This window comes from Alosa sapidissima, chromosome 5, assembly GCF_018492685.1.
Source record: "Alosa sapidissima isolate fAloSap1 chromosome 5, fAloSap1.pri, whole genome shotgun sequence".
Classification (NCBI taxonomy): domain Eukaryota; kingdom Metazoa; phylum Chordata; class Actinopteri; order Clupeiformes; family Clupeidae; genus Alosa; species Alosa sapidissima.
Window position 1 is genome coordinate 1,490,168 of NC_055961.1, and position 20,318 is coordinate 1,510,485.

At 42.8% G+C, this 20,318-nt stretch overlaps 1 protein-coding gene across 3 annotated transcripts in view; it reads left to right on the top strand.

The window, feature by feature from the left end:
• The window catches only part of rb1 (retinoblastoma 1), a 69,759-nt gene that overhangs the window by 40,653 nt on the left and 8,788 nt on the right, over nt 1-20,318 (top strand). For all 3 annotated transcript variants that reach the window (XM_042093770.1, XM_042093771.1, XM_042093772.1), the window contains exons 19-20: nt 4,623-4,777; nt 9,747-9,892. In XM_042093770.1, coding sequence (XP_041949704.1) covers nt 4,623-4,777; nt 9,747-9,892 — 301 coding nt within the window. The remainder of the gene's footprint in view (nt 1-4,622; nt 4,778-9,746; nt 9,893-20,318) is intronic.

Genomic DNA, 20,318 nt, shown 5'->3' on the forward strand with positions numbered 1-20,318 from the left:
TAAAAGGAGTGAGTGTCATGGTGAAGGTGCAAACAGTAGTCCAACCATAGTCCTTAGTTATGTGTGCCTGGCAAGGTGCTCAAGAGAGTGAGTGTCATGGTGAAGGTGCAAAAAGTAGTCCAACATTAGTCCATGGTGAAGGTGCAAAAAGTAGTCCAACATTAGTCCAACTGTGCAACAGTGCAAGAGTAAGGTCTAGAGACCAGCATAAATAATATAGACAAATAGGAGAGTAAAGTGTAATGTAGACAAGGTAAAATAAAAAACTATTTCAGTGCAAGAACAGGTTGAGGTAATAGGGTTATAGCCATTCATTCATTCAGTATTGTATCAGAAGCCTGACCGCAGCCATTGATCATGTGTGCTAATATAGCATGAAAAACAGTGTAGCAGTAAAACAGTAGTGAAAACATTAGGCTGTGTACAATAGTAAAGCAGTAGTGGGCAGTCAGTACTCAAAAAACATGGACATGGAGAGGCAGACCGACTAAGCAGAGAAGTCTATCTCTCCTCTTCCCTTTAGTGAGGCATTGAACAGTTCAATGGCCCTGGGGACAAATGACTTCCTCAGCCTTTCAGTTGTGCATGGCAGTGAGCGAAGACTCCAGCTGATCAAGCTCTTTTGCTTTTTGATAGTGCTGTAGAGCGGATGACATTCATTGTCCAAGATGTTGATCAGTTTGTTTAGGGTCCTTTTGTCAGATATTGAAGTGATGCACTCCAGTTCAGCTCCCACTACAGAGCCAGCCTTCCTTACCAGCCTGTCAAGTCGCCCAGCATCCTTCTTTGTGCTTCCTCCCTAGCATACCACTGCATAGAAGAGGGCGCTGGCCACAACAGACTGGTAGAACATCCTGAGGAGCTTGCTGCACCCATTGAAGGACCGCAGCCTCCTCAGGAAGTACAGCCTGCTCTGTCCTTTCTTGTAGAGTGCATCAGTGTTGGCTGACCAGTCCAGTTTATTGTCCAGGTGGAGACCCAGATACTTGTAGGTGCTTACCACCTCCACATTGACCCCATCAATGGAGACTGGTAGCAGAGCGGGCTTAGGCCTAGTCCACACGTACCAAACCGATCTTTTTTTCCTCCGTCTTCCCTGGAACCGTATCAAGAATATTTGCGTCCAAACGGATCCATCTCAACACGACTCAACACGTTACTTCATATCCCAGGCCTATAGGTGGCACTGTTTCTTTACAGAAATTGACCAAATCTTGCGCTGTAGGCTATCAGAGCCCGTCTACGGAGGCTATACAAACAAACAGAATAGGCTATGACGAAATGGCTAGTGCAAGGAAACCAGAATTGTTTGTGTGGACTTATAGTGAACTGTGAACTGTAGTCAACTGTAAAACTAATACACTTAATTTTTACGGTTTGTGAAGGGTGCAGTCCCGTCCTTTATTTGGCTAACGCAGGTAAAAATAATCTCCTTTACTTTCTTTGGTTATAGGATAGTCCGCGATTCACATTAGTTTTGGTTATCACCGTAAGTGCAAAGGCTAGGCGTACCCAAGTTCTAGGCCATTCCGTCGCCACATTTATAATATTGCTATAATACTTGTTAGTAACAGTCGATACTTTTGCAAATCTTCCATTCGCATTTAGCTTAACATGAGTTCTAAGCGTCTTTGTATGCTCATATCTGACTTCACTATGAATGCATTTATTTATGTTGTAAGACATGTAAAATAAATTAATGACACCGGCACTACGCACAAATTAATGCAAACTTACACTGCACTTCCCTAATAACTTAAGTTCTCTCGCGTCACTGACAGTAGCTAGAATGCATAAAAAACACCGGGAAAAACAGTGTTCAGTCCATCAAGTCATAAGCTATCGGCGCAGCGCAGCATCAGTTGTGATATTTATCCTACGGAGTGTAATCGTAGGTAATGTCATGTATGAAAACTAGTATTGTTAGGCAATACTATAAGTGTCAAGTCCAGGGCAGCTAAGGTGTGGCGATGATAGGCAAGTAGGATGTGCGGTTTCGCTGTCCCAACGAATTCAAAAGGGTTACGGTTTCAGATTTTTCCACTCTGGGACCAGGTTTCAAAAAAGTGCGGTTTCGGGCAGTGCGTTTACAGGATTCGTTTGGACGCTCGGCCAAGACGAAGCAAAACCTCTGCGTTTAACCCAAAAAGCGTCTCCGTGTGGACAGGCCCTTAGACCTTCGGAACTCCACCACCATCTCCTTGGTCTTTGAAGTGTTAAGTTGAAAGTGATGATTGAGTTTGCACCACTGCACAAAGTCCTCCACCAGGCTCCTGTACTCCTCGTCTTGCTCGTCCCTGATACACCCCACAATTGCAGTATCATCAGAAAACTTCTCCATGTGGCATGACTTGGTGTTGTAGCAGAAGTCAGATGTGTACAGGGTGAACAGGACTGGAGAGAGCACAGTTCCCTGTGGCGCTCCGGTGCTGCTGATCACAGTGTCAGAGAGGCAGTTCTTCAGTCTGACGAACTGTGGTCGCTCGGTCAGGTAATCTGTAATCCAGGTTACCAGGTGAGCGTCCACACCCATCTGCAAGAGCTTGCCTCCCAGTCTTAGGGGATGGATGGTGTTAAAAGCACTTGAGAAATCAAAGAACATGATTCTTACAGCACTTTTCCCCTTGTCTAGGTGAGAATGTGTCCTGTGTAGAAGATAAGTGATGGCATCGTCCACGCCCACTTTCTCCTGGTATGCAAACTGTAAAGGGTCTAGTGCATGGCGTACCTGGGGTCTGAGCATACCTAAGACCAGCCGCTCCATTGTTTTCATCACATGTGATGTTAGAGCGACAGGCCTGAAGTCATTAAGCTCGCTGGGGTGTGGTTTCTTGGGAACGGGGGTGAGACATGATGTCTTCCACAGTGTTGGAACTTGTCTGAGACGTAGACTCCAGTTGAAGATGTGCTTCAGTGGCTCCCCCAGTTCAGCAGCACAGGCCTTGAGCAGCCTTGGACACAGTCTGTCAAGCCCGGCTGCCTTACGAGGATGGAGTTTTCTTAAAAGATAACTTACTTGGTCCGCTGAAATGATTGGGGGGATGGGGGGGGGGGTGAGGGGTGCTTCTGTGAGGGTTGTCGTGTGGCTAGAGACTGATGGCCATTGGCTGAAGCCATTGTTGCCGCACTGCTCGTGGTCACCATGTGGGGGAGAGGTGCAATAGCCTGATCAGCAGTGATGATGGAGGGGGGGGAAGGGAGGGGAAGGGGGCAGCATCTGAGGTCTGTGTGTCTGATGGCTGTTGACTGAGGTCAACTTACTTAGCTTACTTGCTAGCAATCTTTGCATCATCAGTCTACTTAGTCACTAGTTAAATAGTTGACATTACATGATGAACATTTTCGTATGGACATTCTGGGGATGTTAATTTGTATGAGAGAAGCTTCAACTTCTGGGTATGTAGCATTGTGGCATAAAGCTTAGGTAGTTAGCTTGCTAACTCTGGCAGAAATCTCCAGTGTTCTTGTTCCATTTAGTTTCGTGTTGCAGCAACAGCACGTAGACTAGCCTACAGGAAAGCTGTTGCGTATGAACTCATTCGGAATATTTTAAAAACGTAACAGCTAGATATTCTGTCTTCTCATTTTGAAGACGAAAATTAAGAGAGATTTTATCTTAGTTTTTATTTCATGCAAAACATTTTAGTCTCGTCTTTTTTCTTCAAGTCAACAATAATGCATCTTAAGATGGTCTTAGTCAGTGTTTCAGGACATTACTGCCGTCTCGTCTTAGTCATGAAAAAAAAGATCGTTGACGAACATATTTCCTCTCGTCTCGTCTGACGAAATTAACACTAGCAATTAATCAGATTTCAATTTCAATCTCAAATTTGGCTCCAAACAATCACAAAAATAGTATAATCGAGAAAAAAACAATCATTTTTTTTCCGTTAAGGAATAGGGTTTTTGGAAAAACATACAATTTGAGCTCATACAACGCACTGATTCACGCTGCTTCTTTAAGACCCATACTCCACGCACCCCTCCCCTCAGGGTAGAGGCCACTCAAGCAGGCTTGCATGTGTGTGTGCTCCTGCAGCCGGTAGCCTCATGAACCACGCCGAAAATGTAACTAGCGCGTGCTCTAATAAATTTGTTACCATCACTGTCAATCGAGGTAACCAAATTACTCATAGAACTTATGGCAAGTTGGCTAATCTAACGTTAGAACACGCCTGCTTTTTTAAATTAGCACGTTACAGCTTGTCTATTAGCTTCTACTAATGCACGAGGATAACATTAGGCAAACGCCATGATAACATTAGGCAAACGCGAGGATAACATTAGACGAATGCTACCATTAGATCACTAATACTGATTGTTTGCTTCTTCAGTCCCAATGGATTACATATTTTCTAAGACCCAGGGGAGACCCTCATGAATAATCGGTAATCGTGATTTACAATTTTGACCAAAATAATCATGATTTTTGCCACAATCCAGCAGCCCTAACAGAAGTGCTATAGGTAGGAGTTTTTCCACAGTGGTCAATCAACAACCAAGTCTGTTTACATCAACACACACACACACCCTTTGTGAGCTAAAAACATCACCAGCAGCCAATGCAGCTTCGGCTGGTTCCGTTAAGAGTCTGACCCTCCTATTTCATTGTCTCTCTGCAGCTACCTGTCACCGGTGCGTCCGAGCAGACCCCTGCCCCCCGTCCAAGACCGGAGCCCCCCCACTACTGCCCAGCCCCCATCGGCCTCCGCCCAGGCCTCCGCCCAGGCCTCCAGACCCCCCAGGTCCAACTCGCTTGGCCACTTCTACAAGAAACGTAAGTTGGTTGCTCTTTTTGAGGTTGAACACTACTGCCTGAAGGCAGCTGAAAGGTGGTCTGGCTGCATCTTAACAGTTACCTGTTGCAGAGACCTGTTGCAGTCAAACCTGTTGCTCATGGAAACTTTACGAGTAACACGTTTACACTTTACGAGTAACACATTAAGCCTTAGATTAAGCTATGGGCTATAACGCATTAAGCCCTAGATTAAGCTATGTGCTATAAACCCAAGATTAAGCTATGGGCTGCAACACATTAAGTCCTAGATTAAGATATGGGCTATAACAAATTAAGCCCTAGATTAAGTTATGGGCTGCGACACATTAAGCCCTACTTTCTGTCTCGATTGGCGTACTTCCGTGAGTACACTTTCGTGCAGCACCCATAGTGTCATCTATATCGAACAGCAGCTCCATGCAATTAACGGAAATGACACGGAACATTTAAATATAACTTTATTGGTGTCTTCTATTCGACAGTGACCTATATGGTTATACTGGCCCTCATTTATCAACCGAGTAGAAACCAGTGTAGATCAACCGAGCGTAGAAACCAGTGTAGATCAACCGAGCGTAGAAACCAGTGTAGATCAACAGAGCGTAGAAACCAGTGTAGATCAACAGAGCGTAGAAACCAGTGTAGATCTGAGCCAGACATCCTCTTACCATGGGGCTCACGTGTGATTCATGAAACTTCACTCCAAGCGTTAGAATAATCGTGTGTTGATAAATGTGGCGGCTGGAAACGAGCGTAATTTAAATAAAACGCCCCATGTAAGCTTGTTTTAAAGTCCTCGCCCCTACAATCTACGACATTGAGGTGCATTATACGTCCAAAAGAGAAACGTTTGTGACCTCGAGACACCGTGACGTTGCAAGTCCAGCTGAATCTTGTTAATTTTAACAGCTAGAAAAGTGTCATCAAGAAAGCCAGGAAACTATAGCGATACTATAACTATAACGCACTCACATTCTCAAATCAGGTATTCTAAGTGTGAACATTCTCACGGATCCTCACATTGGGCAGCCGTGGCCTACTGGTTAGCGCTTCGGACCTGTTACCGGAGGGTTGCCGGTTCGAACCCTGACCAGTAAGCACAGCTGAAGTGCCCTTGAGCAAGGCACCTAACCCTTCACTGCTCCCCGAGCGCCGCTGTTGTTGCAGGCAGCTCACTGCGCCAGGATTACTGTGTGCTTCCCTTCACTGTGTGTTCACTGTGTGCTGAGAGTGTTTCACTAATTCACGGCTTGGGATAAATGCAGAGACCAAAAGAGTATATATACTTATAATTATACTTATACATTCTCAAATTAGTTAAGTCAGTTTTATTTTTATAGCGCATTTAACATGCACAGAGTGCAACCCAAAGCGCTCCACATACAAGACACATAACAAAAAGACAAAAGATGCCAGACGGAGCGGCGTAGTCGCCAGCATACCCGTGAAACCAAGACGTACAAGACGGACAACAAACAAATTAAGGCGAGACACGGCAGGTGAAAACATCGTTTTTTCATGCACTGGTCAATTTCGAGATTTTGAGCTAGTATGTTACCTTGGCATGTATTCTATCACACAATTACAACAAAAAAGTCCGATTTACACATTTAGATGTTTACTTCATTATATTGTGTCTACTCGCGCCTGTATATTTCTCCTAAATTCAGCAAAAGTTAGCATTCTAACCTTGCATGCACTCCCGCGACCGGGGTCCAAAACATATCATGTGTACTACCGTTGGAAAGCTCTGTTTTCCTGTATCACGCTATGTGATCCATATATGGACACTTCCTTTGTATCAGCAACCAATCGCGAAAGTTCAAAGGCGAGTCTAGGCTGAGAACGGAATGTCATTGGCTGTCTTTCAAGGCTGTTTTCTCAAAATGAGCTTCCTCTCACACTCTGAGCTCAAACACTCCACTTCAGAAGCACGTACATACACTAGGGGTGTAACGGTTCATGTATTCATATCCGAAACGGTACGGGCGTCACGGTTCGGTGCATGAATTTACACAGAGAATACACGGTATAAAAATACATAAAACTTGTGTGCGGATTAATTAACGTCATGCGCATACTGTTAAGTAGCGAGAGTTACGGGAGTTCTTTAGCGACACCTAATGCTAATCTGTAGCCTCCCCTTAGCTCTGAAGCTCTGATTGGCGCCTATGTTTTTTTTTGTCAGGTCGTCGGTCGAGTCCGTCAGTCATTAGCAGCACTAAGGTTAGACCCACAGTCTCTTTAATATCGCAAGTTTGAGAACTTCAGTTACAGTAACGTTAGTACAGGCGAAAGAGTGGTGGATAAGATGAAACTGTGTGTCGGCGTTGTTCAGCAGTTGTTGGGTATGTGAGTGGAAAAAATGCTACACATATTCGAAGCCATCACCCAGATGATGTAGGCTACCAATCACTGAAACGAGGGGAAAAAACTTCCCCTGCGCTTCAGCAGCCTTTGGATACACATACAAATACGGCCAAAACCTATGGCATAAATTAAATGATTTCGTAATGACAGAAAGCTATGTAAATCGCGTGGTAATTACCTTTATGTTGGGGTAACTTGTAACTTCTCACATGAGGAGCTGGTAGTGTTAAGTGCATAGACAGTAAAATAAAGTGACAACGCTAACCAGGCTAATAAACAAACCATGCTACGGTGAGTTAACGTCAAAGGGCAAAGTCACATGACTTCTAGTTGTAGTCTGTTTATGAAATAAAAGGAGCAATTTCGTTTTTTAAAAAAAGGCAAAATAGTGTGATATTTTCACAGTTAGTAGGCTATATTATTACTTTATACACAATAAAAAAATATTGAGGCAAATTGTAGACCCTTCCATATACAACTAAACACAGATGTTGAAGGTCTTGCTTAAGTGGATTTTTAAAAATAATTGTTCTATGTAATTTGCACTTTTAGAAATAAAAGATGCTGTAGGCCTATTTTCAGTTTTATAGCTGATTGTCTTATTTTGTTTACAAGTTACAGATGGAGTCTGGGTACTTATTGTACTGTTTAGCCTACATCTTACACACTTCAGGCTGTTGCAGATAGCTCAGGGAAGAGACTGTATGACACTAGGTGGTACAGCCTGAGACATGTACAAAAAAAATGCTTTCTGCATTTTTGTTTTGCTTTTCCCTCCATTGTACCGAACTCGTACCGAACCGTGATGTCCGAACCGAGGTATGAACCGAACCGTGACTTCTGTGTACCGTTACACCCCTAACATACACCAAACTTTCTAGACTTATGCCTAACTATATGTCGAAGATTTCTACAGAGGGGTTTGTTGATATATTATTCCTAGCCTGACTTACATGACATTTTATGCCTAAAAACATGGAAAAAATCGATTTTTTAGGGCTAGTGACATAATTTTCTGATTTACAGGATAACAAAAGTAGATATTCATAAATCCCTCTGTAAATGTTTCCCCATCTAATATCTGAACACTATGAAAACATAATTTTGAACCTGGCTGTATCCAATGCTCAGGTTTCGTGCCTTAAAATGTATGCAAATTAGCGCATATTTAATTAGATAATGCCTAATTTGCATATGTAAACATTAAATTACAGCAAACTTGTAATACATTTTTTCTCATATTAATGTAAGTAATCAACTGGGGAAGTTTCATAGTGATATCTGCTTGTTAAAAATGTTACCCTATTCACCTGTAGTGTCTCGCCTTAACAAATAAAAGTTAAAAAATAAATAATTTTTTAAAAAGAACAAAAAATCATGTTAAATTAGTCCAATTTCCAAACCAGCTGAAAATGTCCAAGGGCAATGATGACCTGCATGAAAACTGCACACAGCTGTGTCTTCACAAATGCCAACAAAGTTCTTCATAACTCACCAACCTGGAGAATTCACTGGCAGTCTGGAGAGCACTGGAAGAACAAGACAGTCCGAAGTCGTGATTAGGTATTTAGGTATTTTATTAAGTGCAGAAGTGCGTCATTTGAGACACAGTAAGTGATTTAAGATATGGCCTACAACACATTAAACCCTAGGTTAAGCTATGGGCTATAACACATTAAACCCTAGATTAGGCTATGGGCTTTAACACGTTAAACCTTAGATTAATATAACACATTAAACCTTAGATTAGCTATGGGCTATAACACATTAACACCTAGATTTAAGATATGGGTTATAACACATTAAACCTTAGATTAATGAAGCTACCAGAGAGAGATGTAACACAGGGAATTAAGATGAAAGAACTAGGAGCCAGGGACATGCCAATAATCCAGCAAAAGGTAACAAAGATATTTATTTTCAACCAAAGGATATCTGCTAAGACTCATCTCTCAGCACCAGCCAGCTAGCTAAAATTTCCCTCGGGATGAATAAAGTATCTATCCATCTAGCTCCACACAGCTTGGAAACTAGATGGTAATGATGGTAGTTGTGAATAGCAGCAACCGAAGACTGCAGTATCATCACAGAGGGTAGTTTTTACTGCCATTGAGGCCAATGCTACTGACAGCTCACCACCACGGTGCCACCACCACGCACAAGTATAAATGGTTACGCCGCTCCTGTGACGTCACAGTGTCGCGCTACCGGTCGGGAGTGGCGAGTATGTAACAGGCTTAACGCATTAAAACCTAGATTAAGCTATGGGCTATAACGCATTAAACCCTAGATTAAGCGATGGGCTATAAGGCCTGTTTTCTTTACGTGGATTTAGCTAGCCTGAAAGCTTTTTTCAACGGAGTTGAACTTCAATTTAAATTTTCTTGTAGTCTTGGATTAGGCTTAATCCATGTATGGGAAACTGTCCCATAAGACATCATCTTAACAGTGACAACCAGTAACAGCCGTGTATGTGGTTATGTATGTACAGGTGGCTTTAAGTGGCATAGTCTCGTGTAACGGCCGTGTGTGTGTGTGGTTGTGTCTGTTTAAGTGGCATAGTCTCGTGTAACGGCCGGTGTGTGTGTGTGGCTGTCAGTGTACAGGGTGGCGTACCTGCGCCTGAAGATGCTGTGCACGCGTCTGCTGTCGGACCACGCGGAGCTGGAGCCCATCATCTGGACGCTGCTGCAGCACACGCTCAAGGACGAGTATGAGCTGCTCAGGGACCGACACCTGGACCAGGTATGCACAGCGCCCCCATGTGGAATAACATCACACCACAGCATAGACCCCCATGTGGAATGACATCACACCACAGCGCCCCCATGTGGAATAACATCACACCACGGATAGATAATGTGGATAAACATTTGTTATTAAGTGAATAGTTGTGATTTTTTTGATATGAGTCGCTGAGCCACACTCTCTGCTTGGCATTGTGCCTATAACCAAGTAGCACACCAACAGAAGTGTACATCTACGCTGTAAATTGCCTTTGATTAACTCATGCCAGATGAACTAGAAGGGAGCTTGAAGTTAAATTCGTGGAGCCACCCTGACTCCGAGCCACTAGAAAGCACGGCCCGTGCTGCACTTTCCCACCAGGTTTCGTGAAAACCAGGCCGATAAACAAAACTGACAAATCGCACTGCAATCATAACCTCCTTGGTGGAGGTAATAAATGTCAACCAAACAGGCGGAAGCTGTTGAACAATGAAGAATATTTTTTATAGTTTGATCATGTATTAATTCAGGAGCAAACTACATGGGTCTGGGGTATAGAGGCTATGGGGTATAGAGGCTATGGCTTGGGCAGCTAGGCTGAAAGGAACAGTGGTGATCAGAGATGAAAAAGAGTTTGTGCCAGAGTTAAAAAAAATGCATAAACATTTGCATTAAATGCATTAAACATGGTCGGAGGTTTAACTGCTAAATGGCCCGCCTACTTAGGTGTTTGCTTCTGTTGTAGTAGCCCTGTCATGAGTTGCTCAAGATCATAGTGCGTGCCAGGAAGAAATTCAACTGGCACGTCTAGCCGTCACCACTGTTGCGTAATATACTATTAAATTAGACATTCAGTCATCCACACAGTATTACTCACATTGTGATGTGGCAATTAAGCAGTTAGGTTATAGTTTTATTTGGAATGGAACTGGTTGCTGACATCCTGTTCTACTGGTCAGGCTCCACCAAAGCAGCTCTTGCTTGCAGGGAAGAGCGAGCGTACGCATTTCTACCTGCAGCCTGGGGCATCATGTGACCTTAACACTCTGTCTCGCTCACGCCTCCATAAAGCAATTCGAATTTGCAGAATTTCTAAAAGCAGCACTGAGGTGCCGTGTTTGTGAACTTGAAGGCAGCTTTCATTAAGACAAAGCATTGATCAGCGCTGTAAGGAATGCCTGGGTTGGAGTAGTGTAATAGACTAGATTATGCTATCTAATGTTTCATACAACGTAATTAATTAAATAATAAATAAAAGGGGACGATATCAATAACAGCGTCCATGGAAACATTTCAACGCTAACGCAAAAGTAATGTGACTCGTTACTTTCCATAGAGTAAAGAAGTTATGTAAGGGATTACATTTTTTTACAGTAACGAGTAATGTGCGAGTAGCCATCCCAACACTGGATAACGGTCATTTTTGGAGGCAGCATAGATGCACACTCACTGTCTATGTGCACACGTCATGCTCCCTCCCACCCATAATCCTTTGCAGCAACGTCGGAAATATCTGTGAAAAGTAAACAAAGATGGCGGATAACATTGATAATACTGCTGAATCTGTTGAAATGGGATTTGTGTAACATTATTTTGCTAAAATTTGTAGATTTAAGATGAGAAATAAACAATTTACCATCTGATTATACTGTTGTAACCATTAATAGCTTCTGGTCTGATATATCTGTCGCCCGTAAAATTAATTTATACCGTTAGCCTGCAAGCTTAGGTAAGCTAATTTAGTCCGGGTTTTGCTAACATCATACTGTAGTGTTAACCAAAGATTCTAAAGTGCTATGCTCATTTTTAAAAGATGCATTTAATCCAAAGTAGCTGTCTTCTGTTTTGAACAGACCCTCTGTCTTTCTCTCTCTAACACTGTCTCTCTCTCTCTCTCTCTCTCTCTCACTGAAACTCTGTCTCTTTCGCTAACTCTGTCTCTTACTCGAACACTGGAGATGCTCCTCTCTGAATTTGCCGCCGCACACTGACTGTTGTTTATCCTATCAGCTGTTCTGGTGGAAGCGCGACCACAGTGCAACCACTGCTCACTAGAGGAAGTGTCTCCCCTGCTGGCGTGGGGGCGTAACGGTTGGACTTAGTGGTTTATTGAAGTGACCCTGCTGTGGCGTATATACTGAGAATGTTTTGGACTGTGTAAATAGTCTACTACTATTTCCCTGGTAGTAGACTACTTACACAGTCCAAAACATTCTCAGTCTATACGCCACAGCAGGGTCACTTATATAGGTATATATTTTTTATTCAACAAAAATATATGCAGTTTTGCATATATTTTTGTTGAATGAAGATAGTGATAAAGACAATCATTTATATATTTGCCTCTGAAATTCTCATTGTGTTGGTGTGAAGGGAAAATCTGAATCTAAACTCTATCGACTGTTTTAAGTCAGGTTACATTATTGGAGCTTGCAGGGAACAGACATGTCATACCCAGCATCATTTCTGCCTGTTGAGCGTATTACTGGGAGTTTAAGCAAGACCAAAGGCCACAGTCATGCCAGCATGCACAGTTCACTCCCCCTGCTACCCTGATTTGTATAGCTCACAGCGTTTTCATTTACATGTTAAAGCTCCTCCCCTAGAATTAGGAGGAGGGGGGTCATGGGGGGACGACTGCCAAGCAAGGCCCACGTCAATTTCTGACAAGTCATGGCAGTTTTCGGCATTGCCTGCAAACTGCCGCGAACAGCCATTAAACTGAACTTCCACGACAATCTACAGTGCCGCATACTGACGGAAATCACACTTTTCATGCAGTGTAAGATGAATAGAATGACCATCCAATTGCGTACAGTGTCATTTGAACTATGCCTGTTGATCATGCCTCTTGTGCAGTAGAAAATACTTTGCGGACTCCCCAGACCAATGTTCAAATCTTAAAAGATTGAGCTTGGTCTGGTGAAAGCCAGACTATTGTTAACTCCCAAGTGTCTCCAGAGGTCGAGGCATCCACCAATAGCTGTGAAGAGTTCTTGAAGTTTTTTTACTGAGAGAATTGACCACATCAGAGCACAGTTCACCCTTGTTGTATCTGACACCCCACCTCATTTCCCTGTTGCTACAGCTAGTTTTGACCAATTCCAAGCAGTGTCATACACTTATCTATAGGACATTGTAAAGCACATGAAACCATCAACAGCCCCACACGATCCTATCCCTTCACAGATCATCACAGATGCTTTTGATGCTATTGGTCCCTCCATTCAATTCATCAAACTCCTGTCTTGCCACCGGCACTGTTCTTATATGTTTCAAGCATGCGGTTGTCCAGCCTATGCTAAAGAAACATAATCTAGATGGAAAAATGTCCTAATAATTTCTGCCCTATCTCAAAACTGCCATTTATCTCAAATAAGGTGGTGTTAACACAGCTGCTTCCATACCTAAACTCCAAGATCCTAGAGCCATTTCAAGCTGGTTTCAAAGCCACAGCCACAGCACTGAGACAGCCCTGTTAAAGGTGGCAAATGACCTGTTGCTCACCCTTGACTCAGGTGATAATGCCATTCTGATCCTGTTGGATCTTAGTGCTGCATTTGACACTGTAGACCATGGTACACTACTAGAGCGTCTTGTACAGTGGATTGGCATTAAAGGTCCAGCTCTAAACTGGTTTCACTCCTACCTCCTACTTCATCCTCTGCCCCTGTGTCTTATGGTGTCCCCCAGGGATCCATTTTGGGTCCAGTACTCTTCATCCTCTGCCCCTGTGTCTTATGGTGTCCCCCAGGGATCCATTTTGGGTCCAGTACTCTTCATCCTCTGCCCCTGTGTCTTATGGTGTCCCCCAGGGATCCATTCTGGGTCCAGTACTCTTCATCCTCTGCCCCTGTGTCTTATGGTGTCCCCCAGGGATCCATTCTGGGTCCAGTACTCTTCATCCTCTGGCCCTGTGTCTTATGGTGTCCCCCAGGGATCCATTCTGGGTCCAGTACTCTTCATCCTCTGCCCCTGTGTCTTATGGTGTCCCCCAGGGATCCATTCTGGGTCCAGTACTTTTCTGCCCGTACCTGCTCCACTTAGGTGACATCATCTGAAAATTCAATATTTCGTTCCACTTCTATGCAGATGACTCCCAACTGTACATCGCACTTAAATCTGGCAACTCCATGCAGCCTCTTTTAGACTGTTTGGTGTAAATTCAAATCTGGATGGCTAACAACTTCTTTCAGTTAAATAACAACAAAACCGAAGTTATTGTCTTTGGCCCTTCAAAATCCAAAAAATCCATCCTTGCCAACCTTGGTCCCCTTGCCCCCTATGTTAAAACCCATACACGTAACCTGTGTGTTATTTTAGACTCCCACAAACACATCTCATCTTTTGTAAAGACCAGTTTATCTAAAGAATAATCAACAAACTCAAGTCTGTTCTGTCATACAATGATCTGGAAAAAGCCATATTTGCCTTCATAACCTCCCGTCTAGACTATTGTAACTCTCTACTTTGGTCTCCCTCTGACACTAGTGGCACGGGATCAGATGGTCCAAAAAGCAGCGGCTAGGCTGCTCACAAACACAAAAAAGCGTGAACACATTACACCTGTCCCCGCTTCCAGTCCAGTCTAGGATACAATTTAAAATACTGCTGTTGGTCTTTAAGGCTCTTAATGGCCTGGCCCGTAGCTACATAGCTGGTATCATTCATCCCCATGTAGCCCCCAGGTCCCTCACATCCTCCAGCCAAGGTCTCCTCCATGTCCCACAGTCCCGACTTAAGTCCTTGCAGAGTTTGCTGTTGCTAGGCTAGCACAAGTCAACGGTACATAGTTAGCCTGCCACTAAAAATAGTCTTACCCACTTCACAGTACACCCGAGGCAAATAAATCATAACGTCAGTCTATCGATGTAAATGTTTGTGTTGATCACTCATTGCATCAAAAAACTCATTGCATCAAAATCGCTATTTTTAAAAAAACTAAGAAGGCTCGACACAACATGACACTTTGATCGAAGTATCACCAGGGTCTCTACACATGAACCCGAGTATTGAGAACATTGTTTGTGTACACAGAGTTTACTAAAAAGAAAGGTTTTGAACAACTTACTTGGTTTTTCTGTTCGCCGCCATCTTGCCCTATCTCTTTCACTCTAACACACCATCTCTCTTATTCGAACACTCTGTCTCTCTCTCTCCCTCTAACACCGTCTCTCTCTCCCTCTAACACTGTCTCTCTCTCCCTCTGTCCCTCTATCACTCTCTTTTTCTCTCATTCATTCTAACACCGTCTCTCTCTCCCTCTAATACTGTCTCTCTCTCCCTCTGTCCCTCTATCACTCTTTTTCTCTGTCCGTCTCTCTCTCACTCTAATACGTCTCTCACTCTAACACTGTCTGTCTCTCTCCCTTTAACACTCACTCTATCACTCTTTTTCTCTCTCTCTCTCATTCTACTGTAACACTGTCTCTCTCTCCCTTTAACACTCACTCTATCACTCTTTTTCTCTCTCTCTCTCATTCTACTGTAACACTGTCTCTCTCTCCCTTTAACACTCACTCTATCACTCTTTTTCTCTCTCTCATTCTACTGTAACACTGTCTCTCTCTCCCTTTAACACTCACTCTATCACTCTTTTTCTCTCTCTCATTCTACTGTAACACTGTCTCTCTCTCCCTTTAACACTCACTCTATCACTCTTTTTCTCTCTCTCTCTCATTCTACTGTAACACTGTCTCTCCCTCCCTTTAACACTCACTCTATCACTCTTTTTCTCTCTCTCTCTCATTCTACTGTAACGCTGTCTCTCTCTCCCTTTAACACTCACTCTATCACTCTTTTTCTCTCTCTCATTCTACTGTAACTCTGTCTCTCTCTCCCTTTAACACTCACTCTATCACTCTTTTTCTCTCTCTCTCTCATTCTACTGTAACACTGTCTCTCTCTCCCTTTAACACTCACTCTATCACTCTTTTTCTCTCTCTCTCTCATTCTACTGTAACACTGTCTCTCTCTCCCTTTAACACTCACTCTATCACTTTTTCTCTCTCTCATTCTACTGTAACACTGTCTCTCTCTCCCTTTAACACTCACTCTATCACTCTTTTTCTCTCTCTCTCTCATTCTACTGTAACACTGTCTCTCCCTCCCTTTAACACTCACTCTATCACTCTTTTTCTCTCTCTCTCTCATTCTACTGTAACGCTGTCTCTCTCTCCCTTTAACACTCACTCTATCACTCTTTTTCTCTCTCTCATTCTACTGTAACGCTGTCTCTCTCTCCCTTTAACACTCACTCTATCACTCTTTTTCTCTCTCTCATTCTACTGTAACTCTGTCTCTCTCTCCCTTTAACACTCACTCTATCACTCTTTTTCTCTCTCTCTCTCATTCTACTGTAACGCTGTCTCTCTCTCCCTTTAACACTCACTCTATCACTCTTTTTCTCTCTCTCATTCTACTGTAACTCTGTCTCTCTCTCCCTTTAACACTCACTCTATCACTCTTTTTCTCTCTCTCTCTCATTCTACTGTAACACTGTCTCTCTCTCCCTTTAACACTCACTCTATCACTCTTTTTCTCTCTCTCATTCTACTGTAACACTGTCTCTCTCTCCCTTTAACACTCACTCTATCACTCTTTTTCTCTCTCTCTCTCATTCTACTGTAACACTGTCTCTCTCTCCCTTTAACACTCACTCTATCACTCTTTTTCTCTCTCTCATTCTACTGTAACACTGTCTCTCTCTCCCTTTAACACTCACTCTATCACTCTTTTTCTCTCTCTCTCTCATTCTACTGTAACGCTGTCTCTCTCTCCCTTTAACACTCACTCTATCACTCTTTTTCTCTCTCTCATTCTACTGTAACACTGTCTCTCTCTCCCTTTAACACTCACTCTATCACTCTTTTTCTCTCTCTCTCTCATTCTACTGTAACGCTGTCTCTCTCTCCCTTTAACACTCACTCTATCACTCTTTTTCTCTCTCTCATTCTACTGTAACGCTGTCTCTCTCTCCCTTTAACACTCACTCTATCACTCTTTTTCTCTCTCTCATTCTACTGTAACGCTGTCTCTCTCTCCCTTTAACACTCACTCTATCACTCTTTTTCTCTCTCTCTCTCATTCTACTGTAACGCTGTCTCTCTCTCCCTTTAACACTCACTCTATCACTCTTTCTCTCTCTCTCTCTCATTCTACTGTAACTCTGTCTCTCTCTCCCTTTAACACTCACTCTATCACTCTTTTTCTCTCTCTCATTCTACTGTAACGCTGTCTCTCTCTCCCTTTAACACTCACTCTATCACTCTTTCTCTCTCTCTCTCTCATTCTACTGTAACACTGTCTCTCTCTCCCTTTAACACTCACTCTATCACTCTTTTTCTCTCTCTCATTCTACTGTAACTCTGTCTCTCTCTCCCTTTAACACTCACTCTATCACTCTTTTTCTCTCTCTCTCTCATTCTACTGTAACTCTGTCTCTCTCTCCCTTTAACACTCACTCTATCACTCTTTTTCTCTCTCTCTCTCATTCTACTGTAACACTGTCTCTCTCTCCCTTTAACACTCACTCTATCACTCTTTTTCTCTCTCTCATTCTACTGTAACACTGTCTCTCTCTCCCTTTAACACTCACTCTATCACTCTTTTTCTCTCTCTCATTCTACTGTAACACTGTCTCTCTCTCCCTTTAACACTCACTCTATCACTCTTTTTCTCTCTCTCTCTCATTCTACTGTAACTCTGTCTCTCTCTCCCTTTAACACTCACTCTATCACTCTTTTTCTCTCTCTCATTCTACTGTAACACTGTCTCTCTCTCCCTTTAACACTCACTCTATCACTCTTTTTCTCTCTCTCTCTCATTCTACTGTAACTCTGTCTCTCTCTCCCTTTAACACTCACTCTATCACTCTTTTTCTCTCTCTCTCTCATTCTACTGTAACACTGTCTCTCTCTCCCTTTAACACTCACTCTATCACTCTTTTTCTCTCTCTCTCTCATTCTACTGTAACACTGTCTCTCTCTCCCTTTAACACTCACTCTATCACTCTTTTTCTCTCTCTCTCTCATTCTACTGTAACGCTGTCTCTCTCTCCCTTTAACACTCACTCTATCACTCTTTTTCTCTCTCTCTCTCATTCTACTGTAACGCTGTCTCTCTCTCCCTTTAACACTCACTCTATCACTCTTTTTCTCTCTCTCATTCTACTGTAACACTGTCTCTCTCTCCCTTTAACACTCACTCTATCACTCTTTTTCTCTCTCTCTCTCATTCTACTGTAACGCTGTCTCTCTCTCCCTTTAACACTCACTCTATCACTCTTTCTCTCTCTCTCTCTCATTCTACTGTAACTCTGTCTCTCTCTCCCTTTAACACTCACTCTATCACTCTTTTTCTCTCTCTCATTCTACTGTAACGCTGTCTCTCTCTCCCTTTAACACTCACTCTATCACTCTTTCTCTCTCTCTCTCTCATTCTACTGTAACACTGTCTCTCTCTCCCTTTAACACTCACTCTATCACTCTTTTTCTCTCTCTCATTCTACTGTAACTCTGTCTCTCTCTCCCTTTAACACTCACTCTATCACTCTTTTTCTCTCTCTCTCTCATTCTACTGTAACTCTGTCTCTCTCTCCCTTTAACACTCACTCTATCACTCTTTTTCTCTCTCTCTCTCATTCTACTGTAACACTGTCTCTCTCTCCCTTTAACACTCACTCTATCACTCTTTTTCTCTCTCTCTCTCATTCTACTGTAACACTGTCTCTCTCTCCCTTTAACACTCACTCTATCACTCTTTTTCTCTCTCTCATTCTACTGTAACACTGTCTCTCTCTCCCTTTAACACTCACTCTATCACTCTTTTTCTCTCTCTCTCTCATTCTACTGTAACACTGTCTCTCTCTCCCTTTAACACTCACTCTATCACTCTTTTTCTCTCTCTCTCTCATTCTACTGTAACACTGTCTCTCTCTCCCTTTAACACTCACTCTATCACTCTTTTTCTCTCTCTCTCTCATTCTACTGTAACACTGTCTCTCCCTCCCTTTAACACTCACTCTATCACTCTTTTTCTCTCTCTCTCTCATTCTACTGTAACGCTGTCTCTCCCTCCCTTTAACACTCACTCTATCACTCTTTTTCTCTCTCTCTCTCATTCTACTGTAACACTGTCTCTCTCTCCCTTTAACACTCACTCTATCACTCTTTTTCTCTCTCTCTCTCATTCTACTGTAACGCTGTCTCTCTCTCCCTTTAACACTCACTCTATCACTCTTTTTCTCTCTCTCTCTCATTCTACTGTAACACTGTCTCTCTCTCCCTTTAACACTCACTCTATCACTCTTTTTCTCTCTCTCATTCTACTGTAACGCTGTCTCTCTCTCCCTTTAACACTCACTCTATCACTCTTTTTCTCTCTCTCTCTCATTCTACTGTAACTCTGTCTCTCTCTCCCTTTAACACTCACTCTATCACTCTTTGTCTCTCTCTCATTCTACTGTAACTCTGTCTCTCTCTCCCTTTAACACTCACTCTATCACTCTTTTTCTCTCTCTCATTCTACTGTAACTCTGTCTCTCTCTCCCTTTAACACTCACTCTATCACTCTTTTTCTCTCTCTCTCTCATTCTACTGTAACTCTGTCTCTCTCTCCCTTTAACACTCACTCTATCACTCTTTTTCTCTCTCTCATTCTACTGTAACACTGTCTCTCTCTCCCTTTAACACTCACTCTATCACTCTTTTTCTCTCTCTCATTCTACTGTAACACTGTCTCTCTCTCCCTTTAACACTCACTCTATCACTCTTTTTCTCTCTCTCTCTCATTCTACTGTAACTCCGTCTCTCTCTCCCTTTAACACTCACTCTATCACTCTTTTTCTCTCTCTCTCTCATTCTACTGTAACACTGTCTCTCTCTCCCTTTAACACTCACTCTATCACTCTTTTTCTCTCTCTCATTCTACTGTAACACTGTCTCTCTCTCCCTTTAACACTCACTCTATCACTCTTTTTCTCTCTCTCTCTCATTCTACTGTAACTCTGTCTCTCTCTCCCTTTAACACTCACTCTATCACTCTTTTTCTCTCTCTCTCTCATTCTACTGTAACACTGTCTCTCTCTCCCTTTAACACTCACTCTATCACTCTTTTTCTCTCTCTCTCTCATTCTACTGTAACTCTGTCTCTCTCTCCCTTTAACACTCACTCTATCACTCTATCACTCTTTTTCTCTCTCTCATTCTACTGTAACTCCGTCTCTCTCTCCCTTTAACACTCACTCTATCACTCTTTTTCTCTCTCTCTCTCATTCTACTGTAACACTGTCTCTCTCTCCCTTTAACACTCACTCTATCACTCTTTTTCTCTCTCTCATTCTACTGTAACACTGTCTCTCTCTCCCTTTAACACTCACTCTATCACTCTTTTTCTCTCTCTCTCTCATTCTACTGTAACTCTGTCTCTCTCTCCCTTTAACACT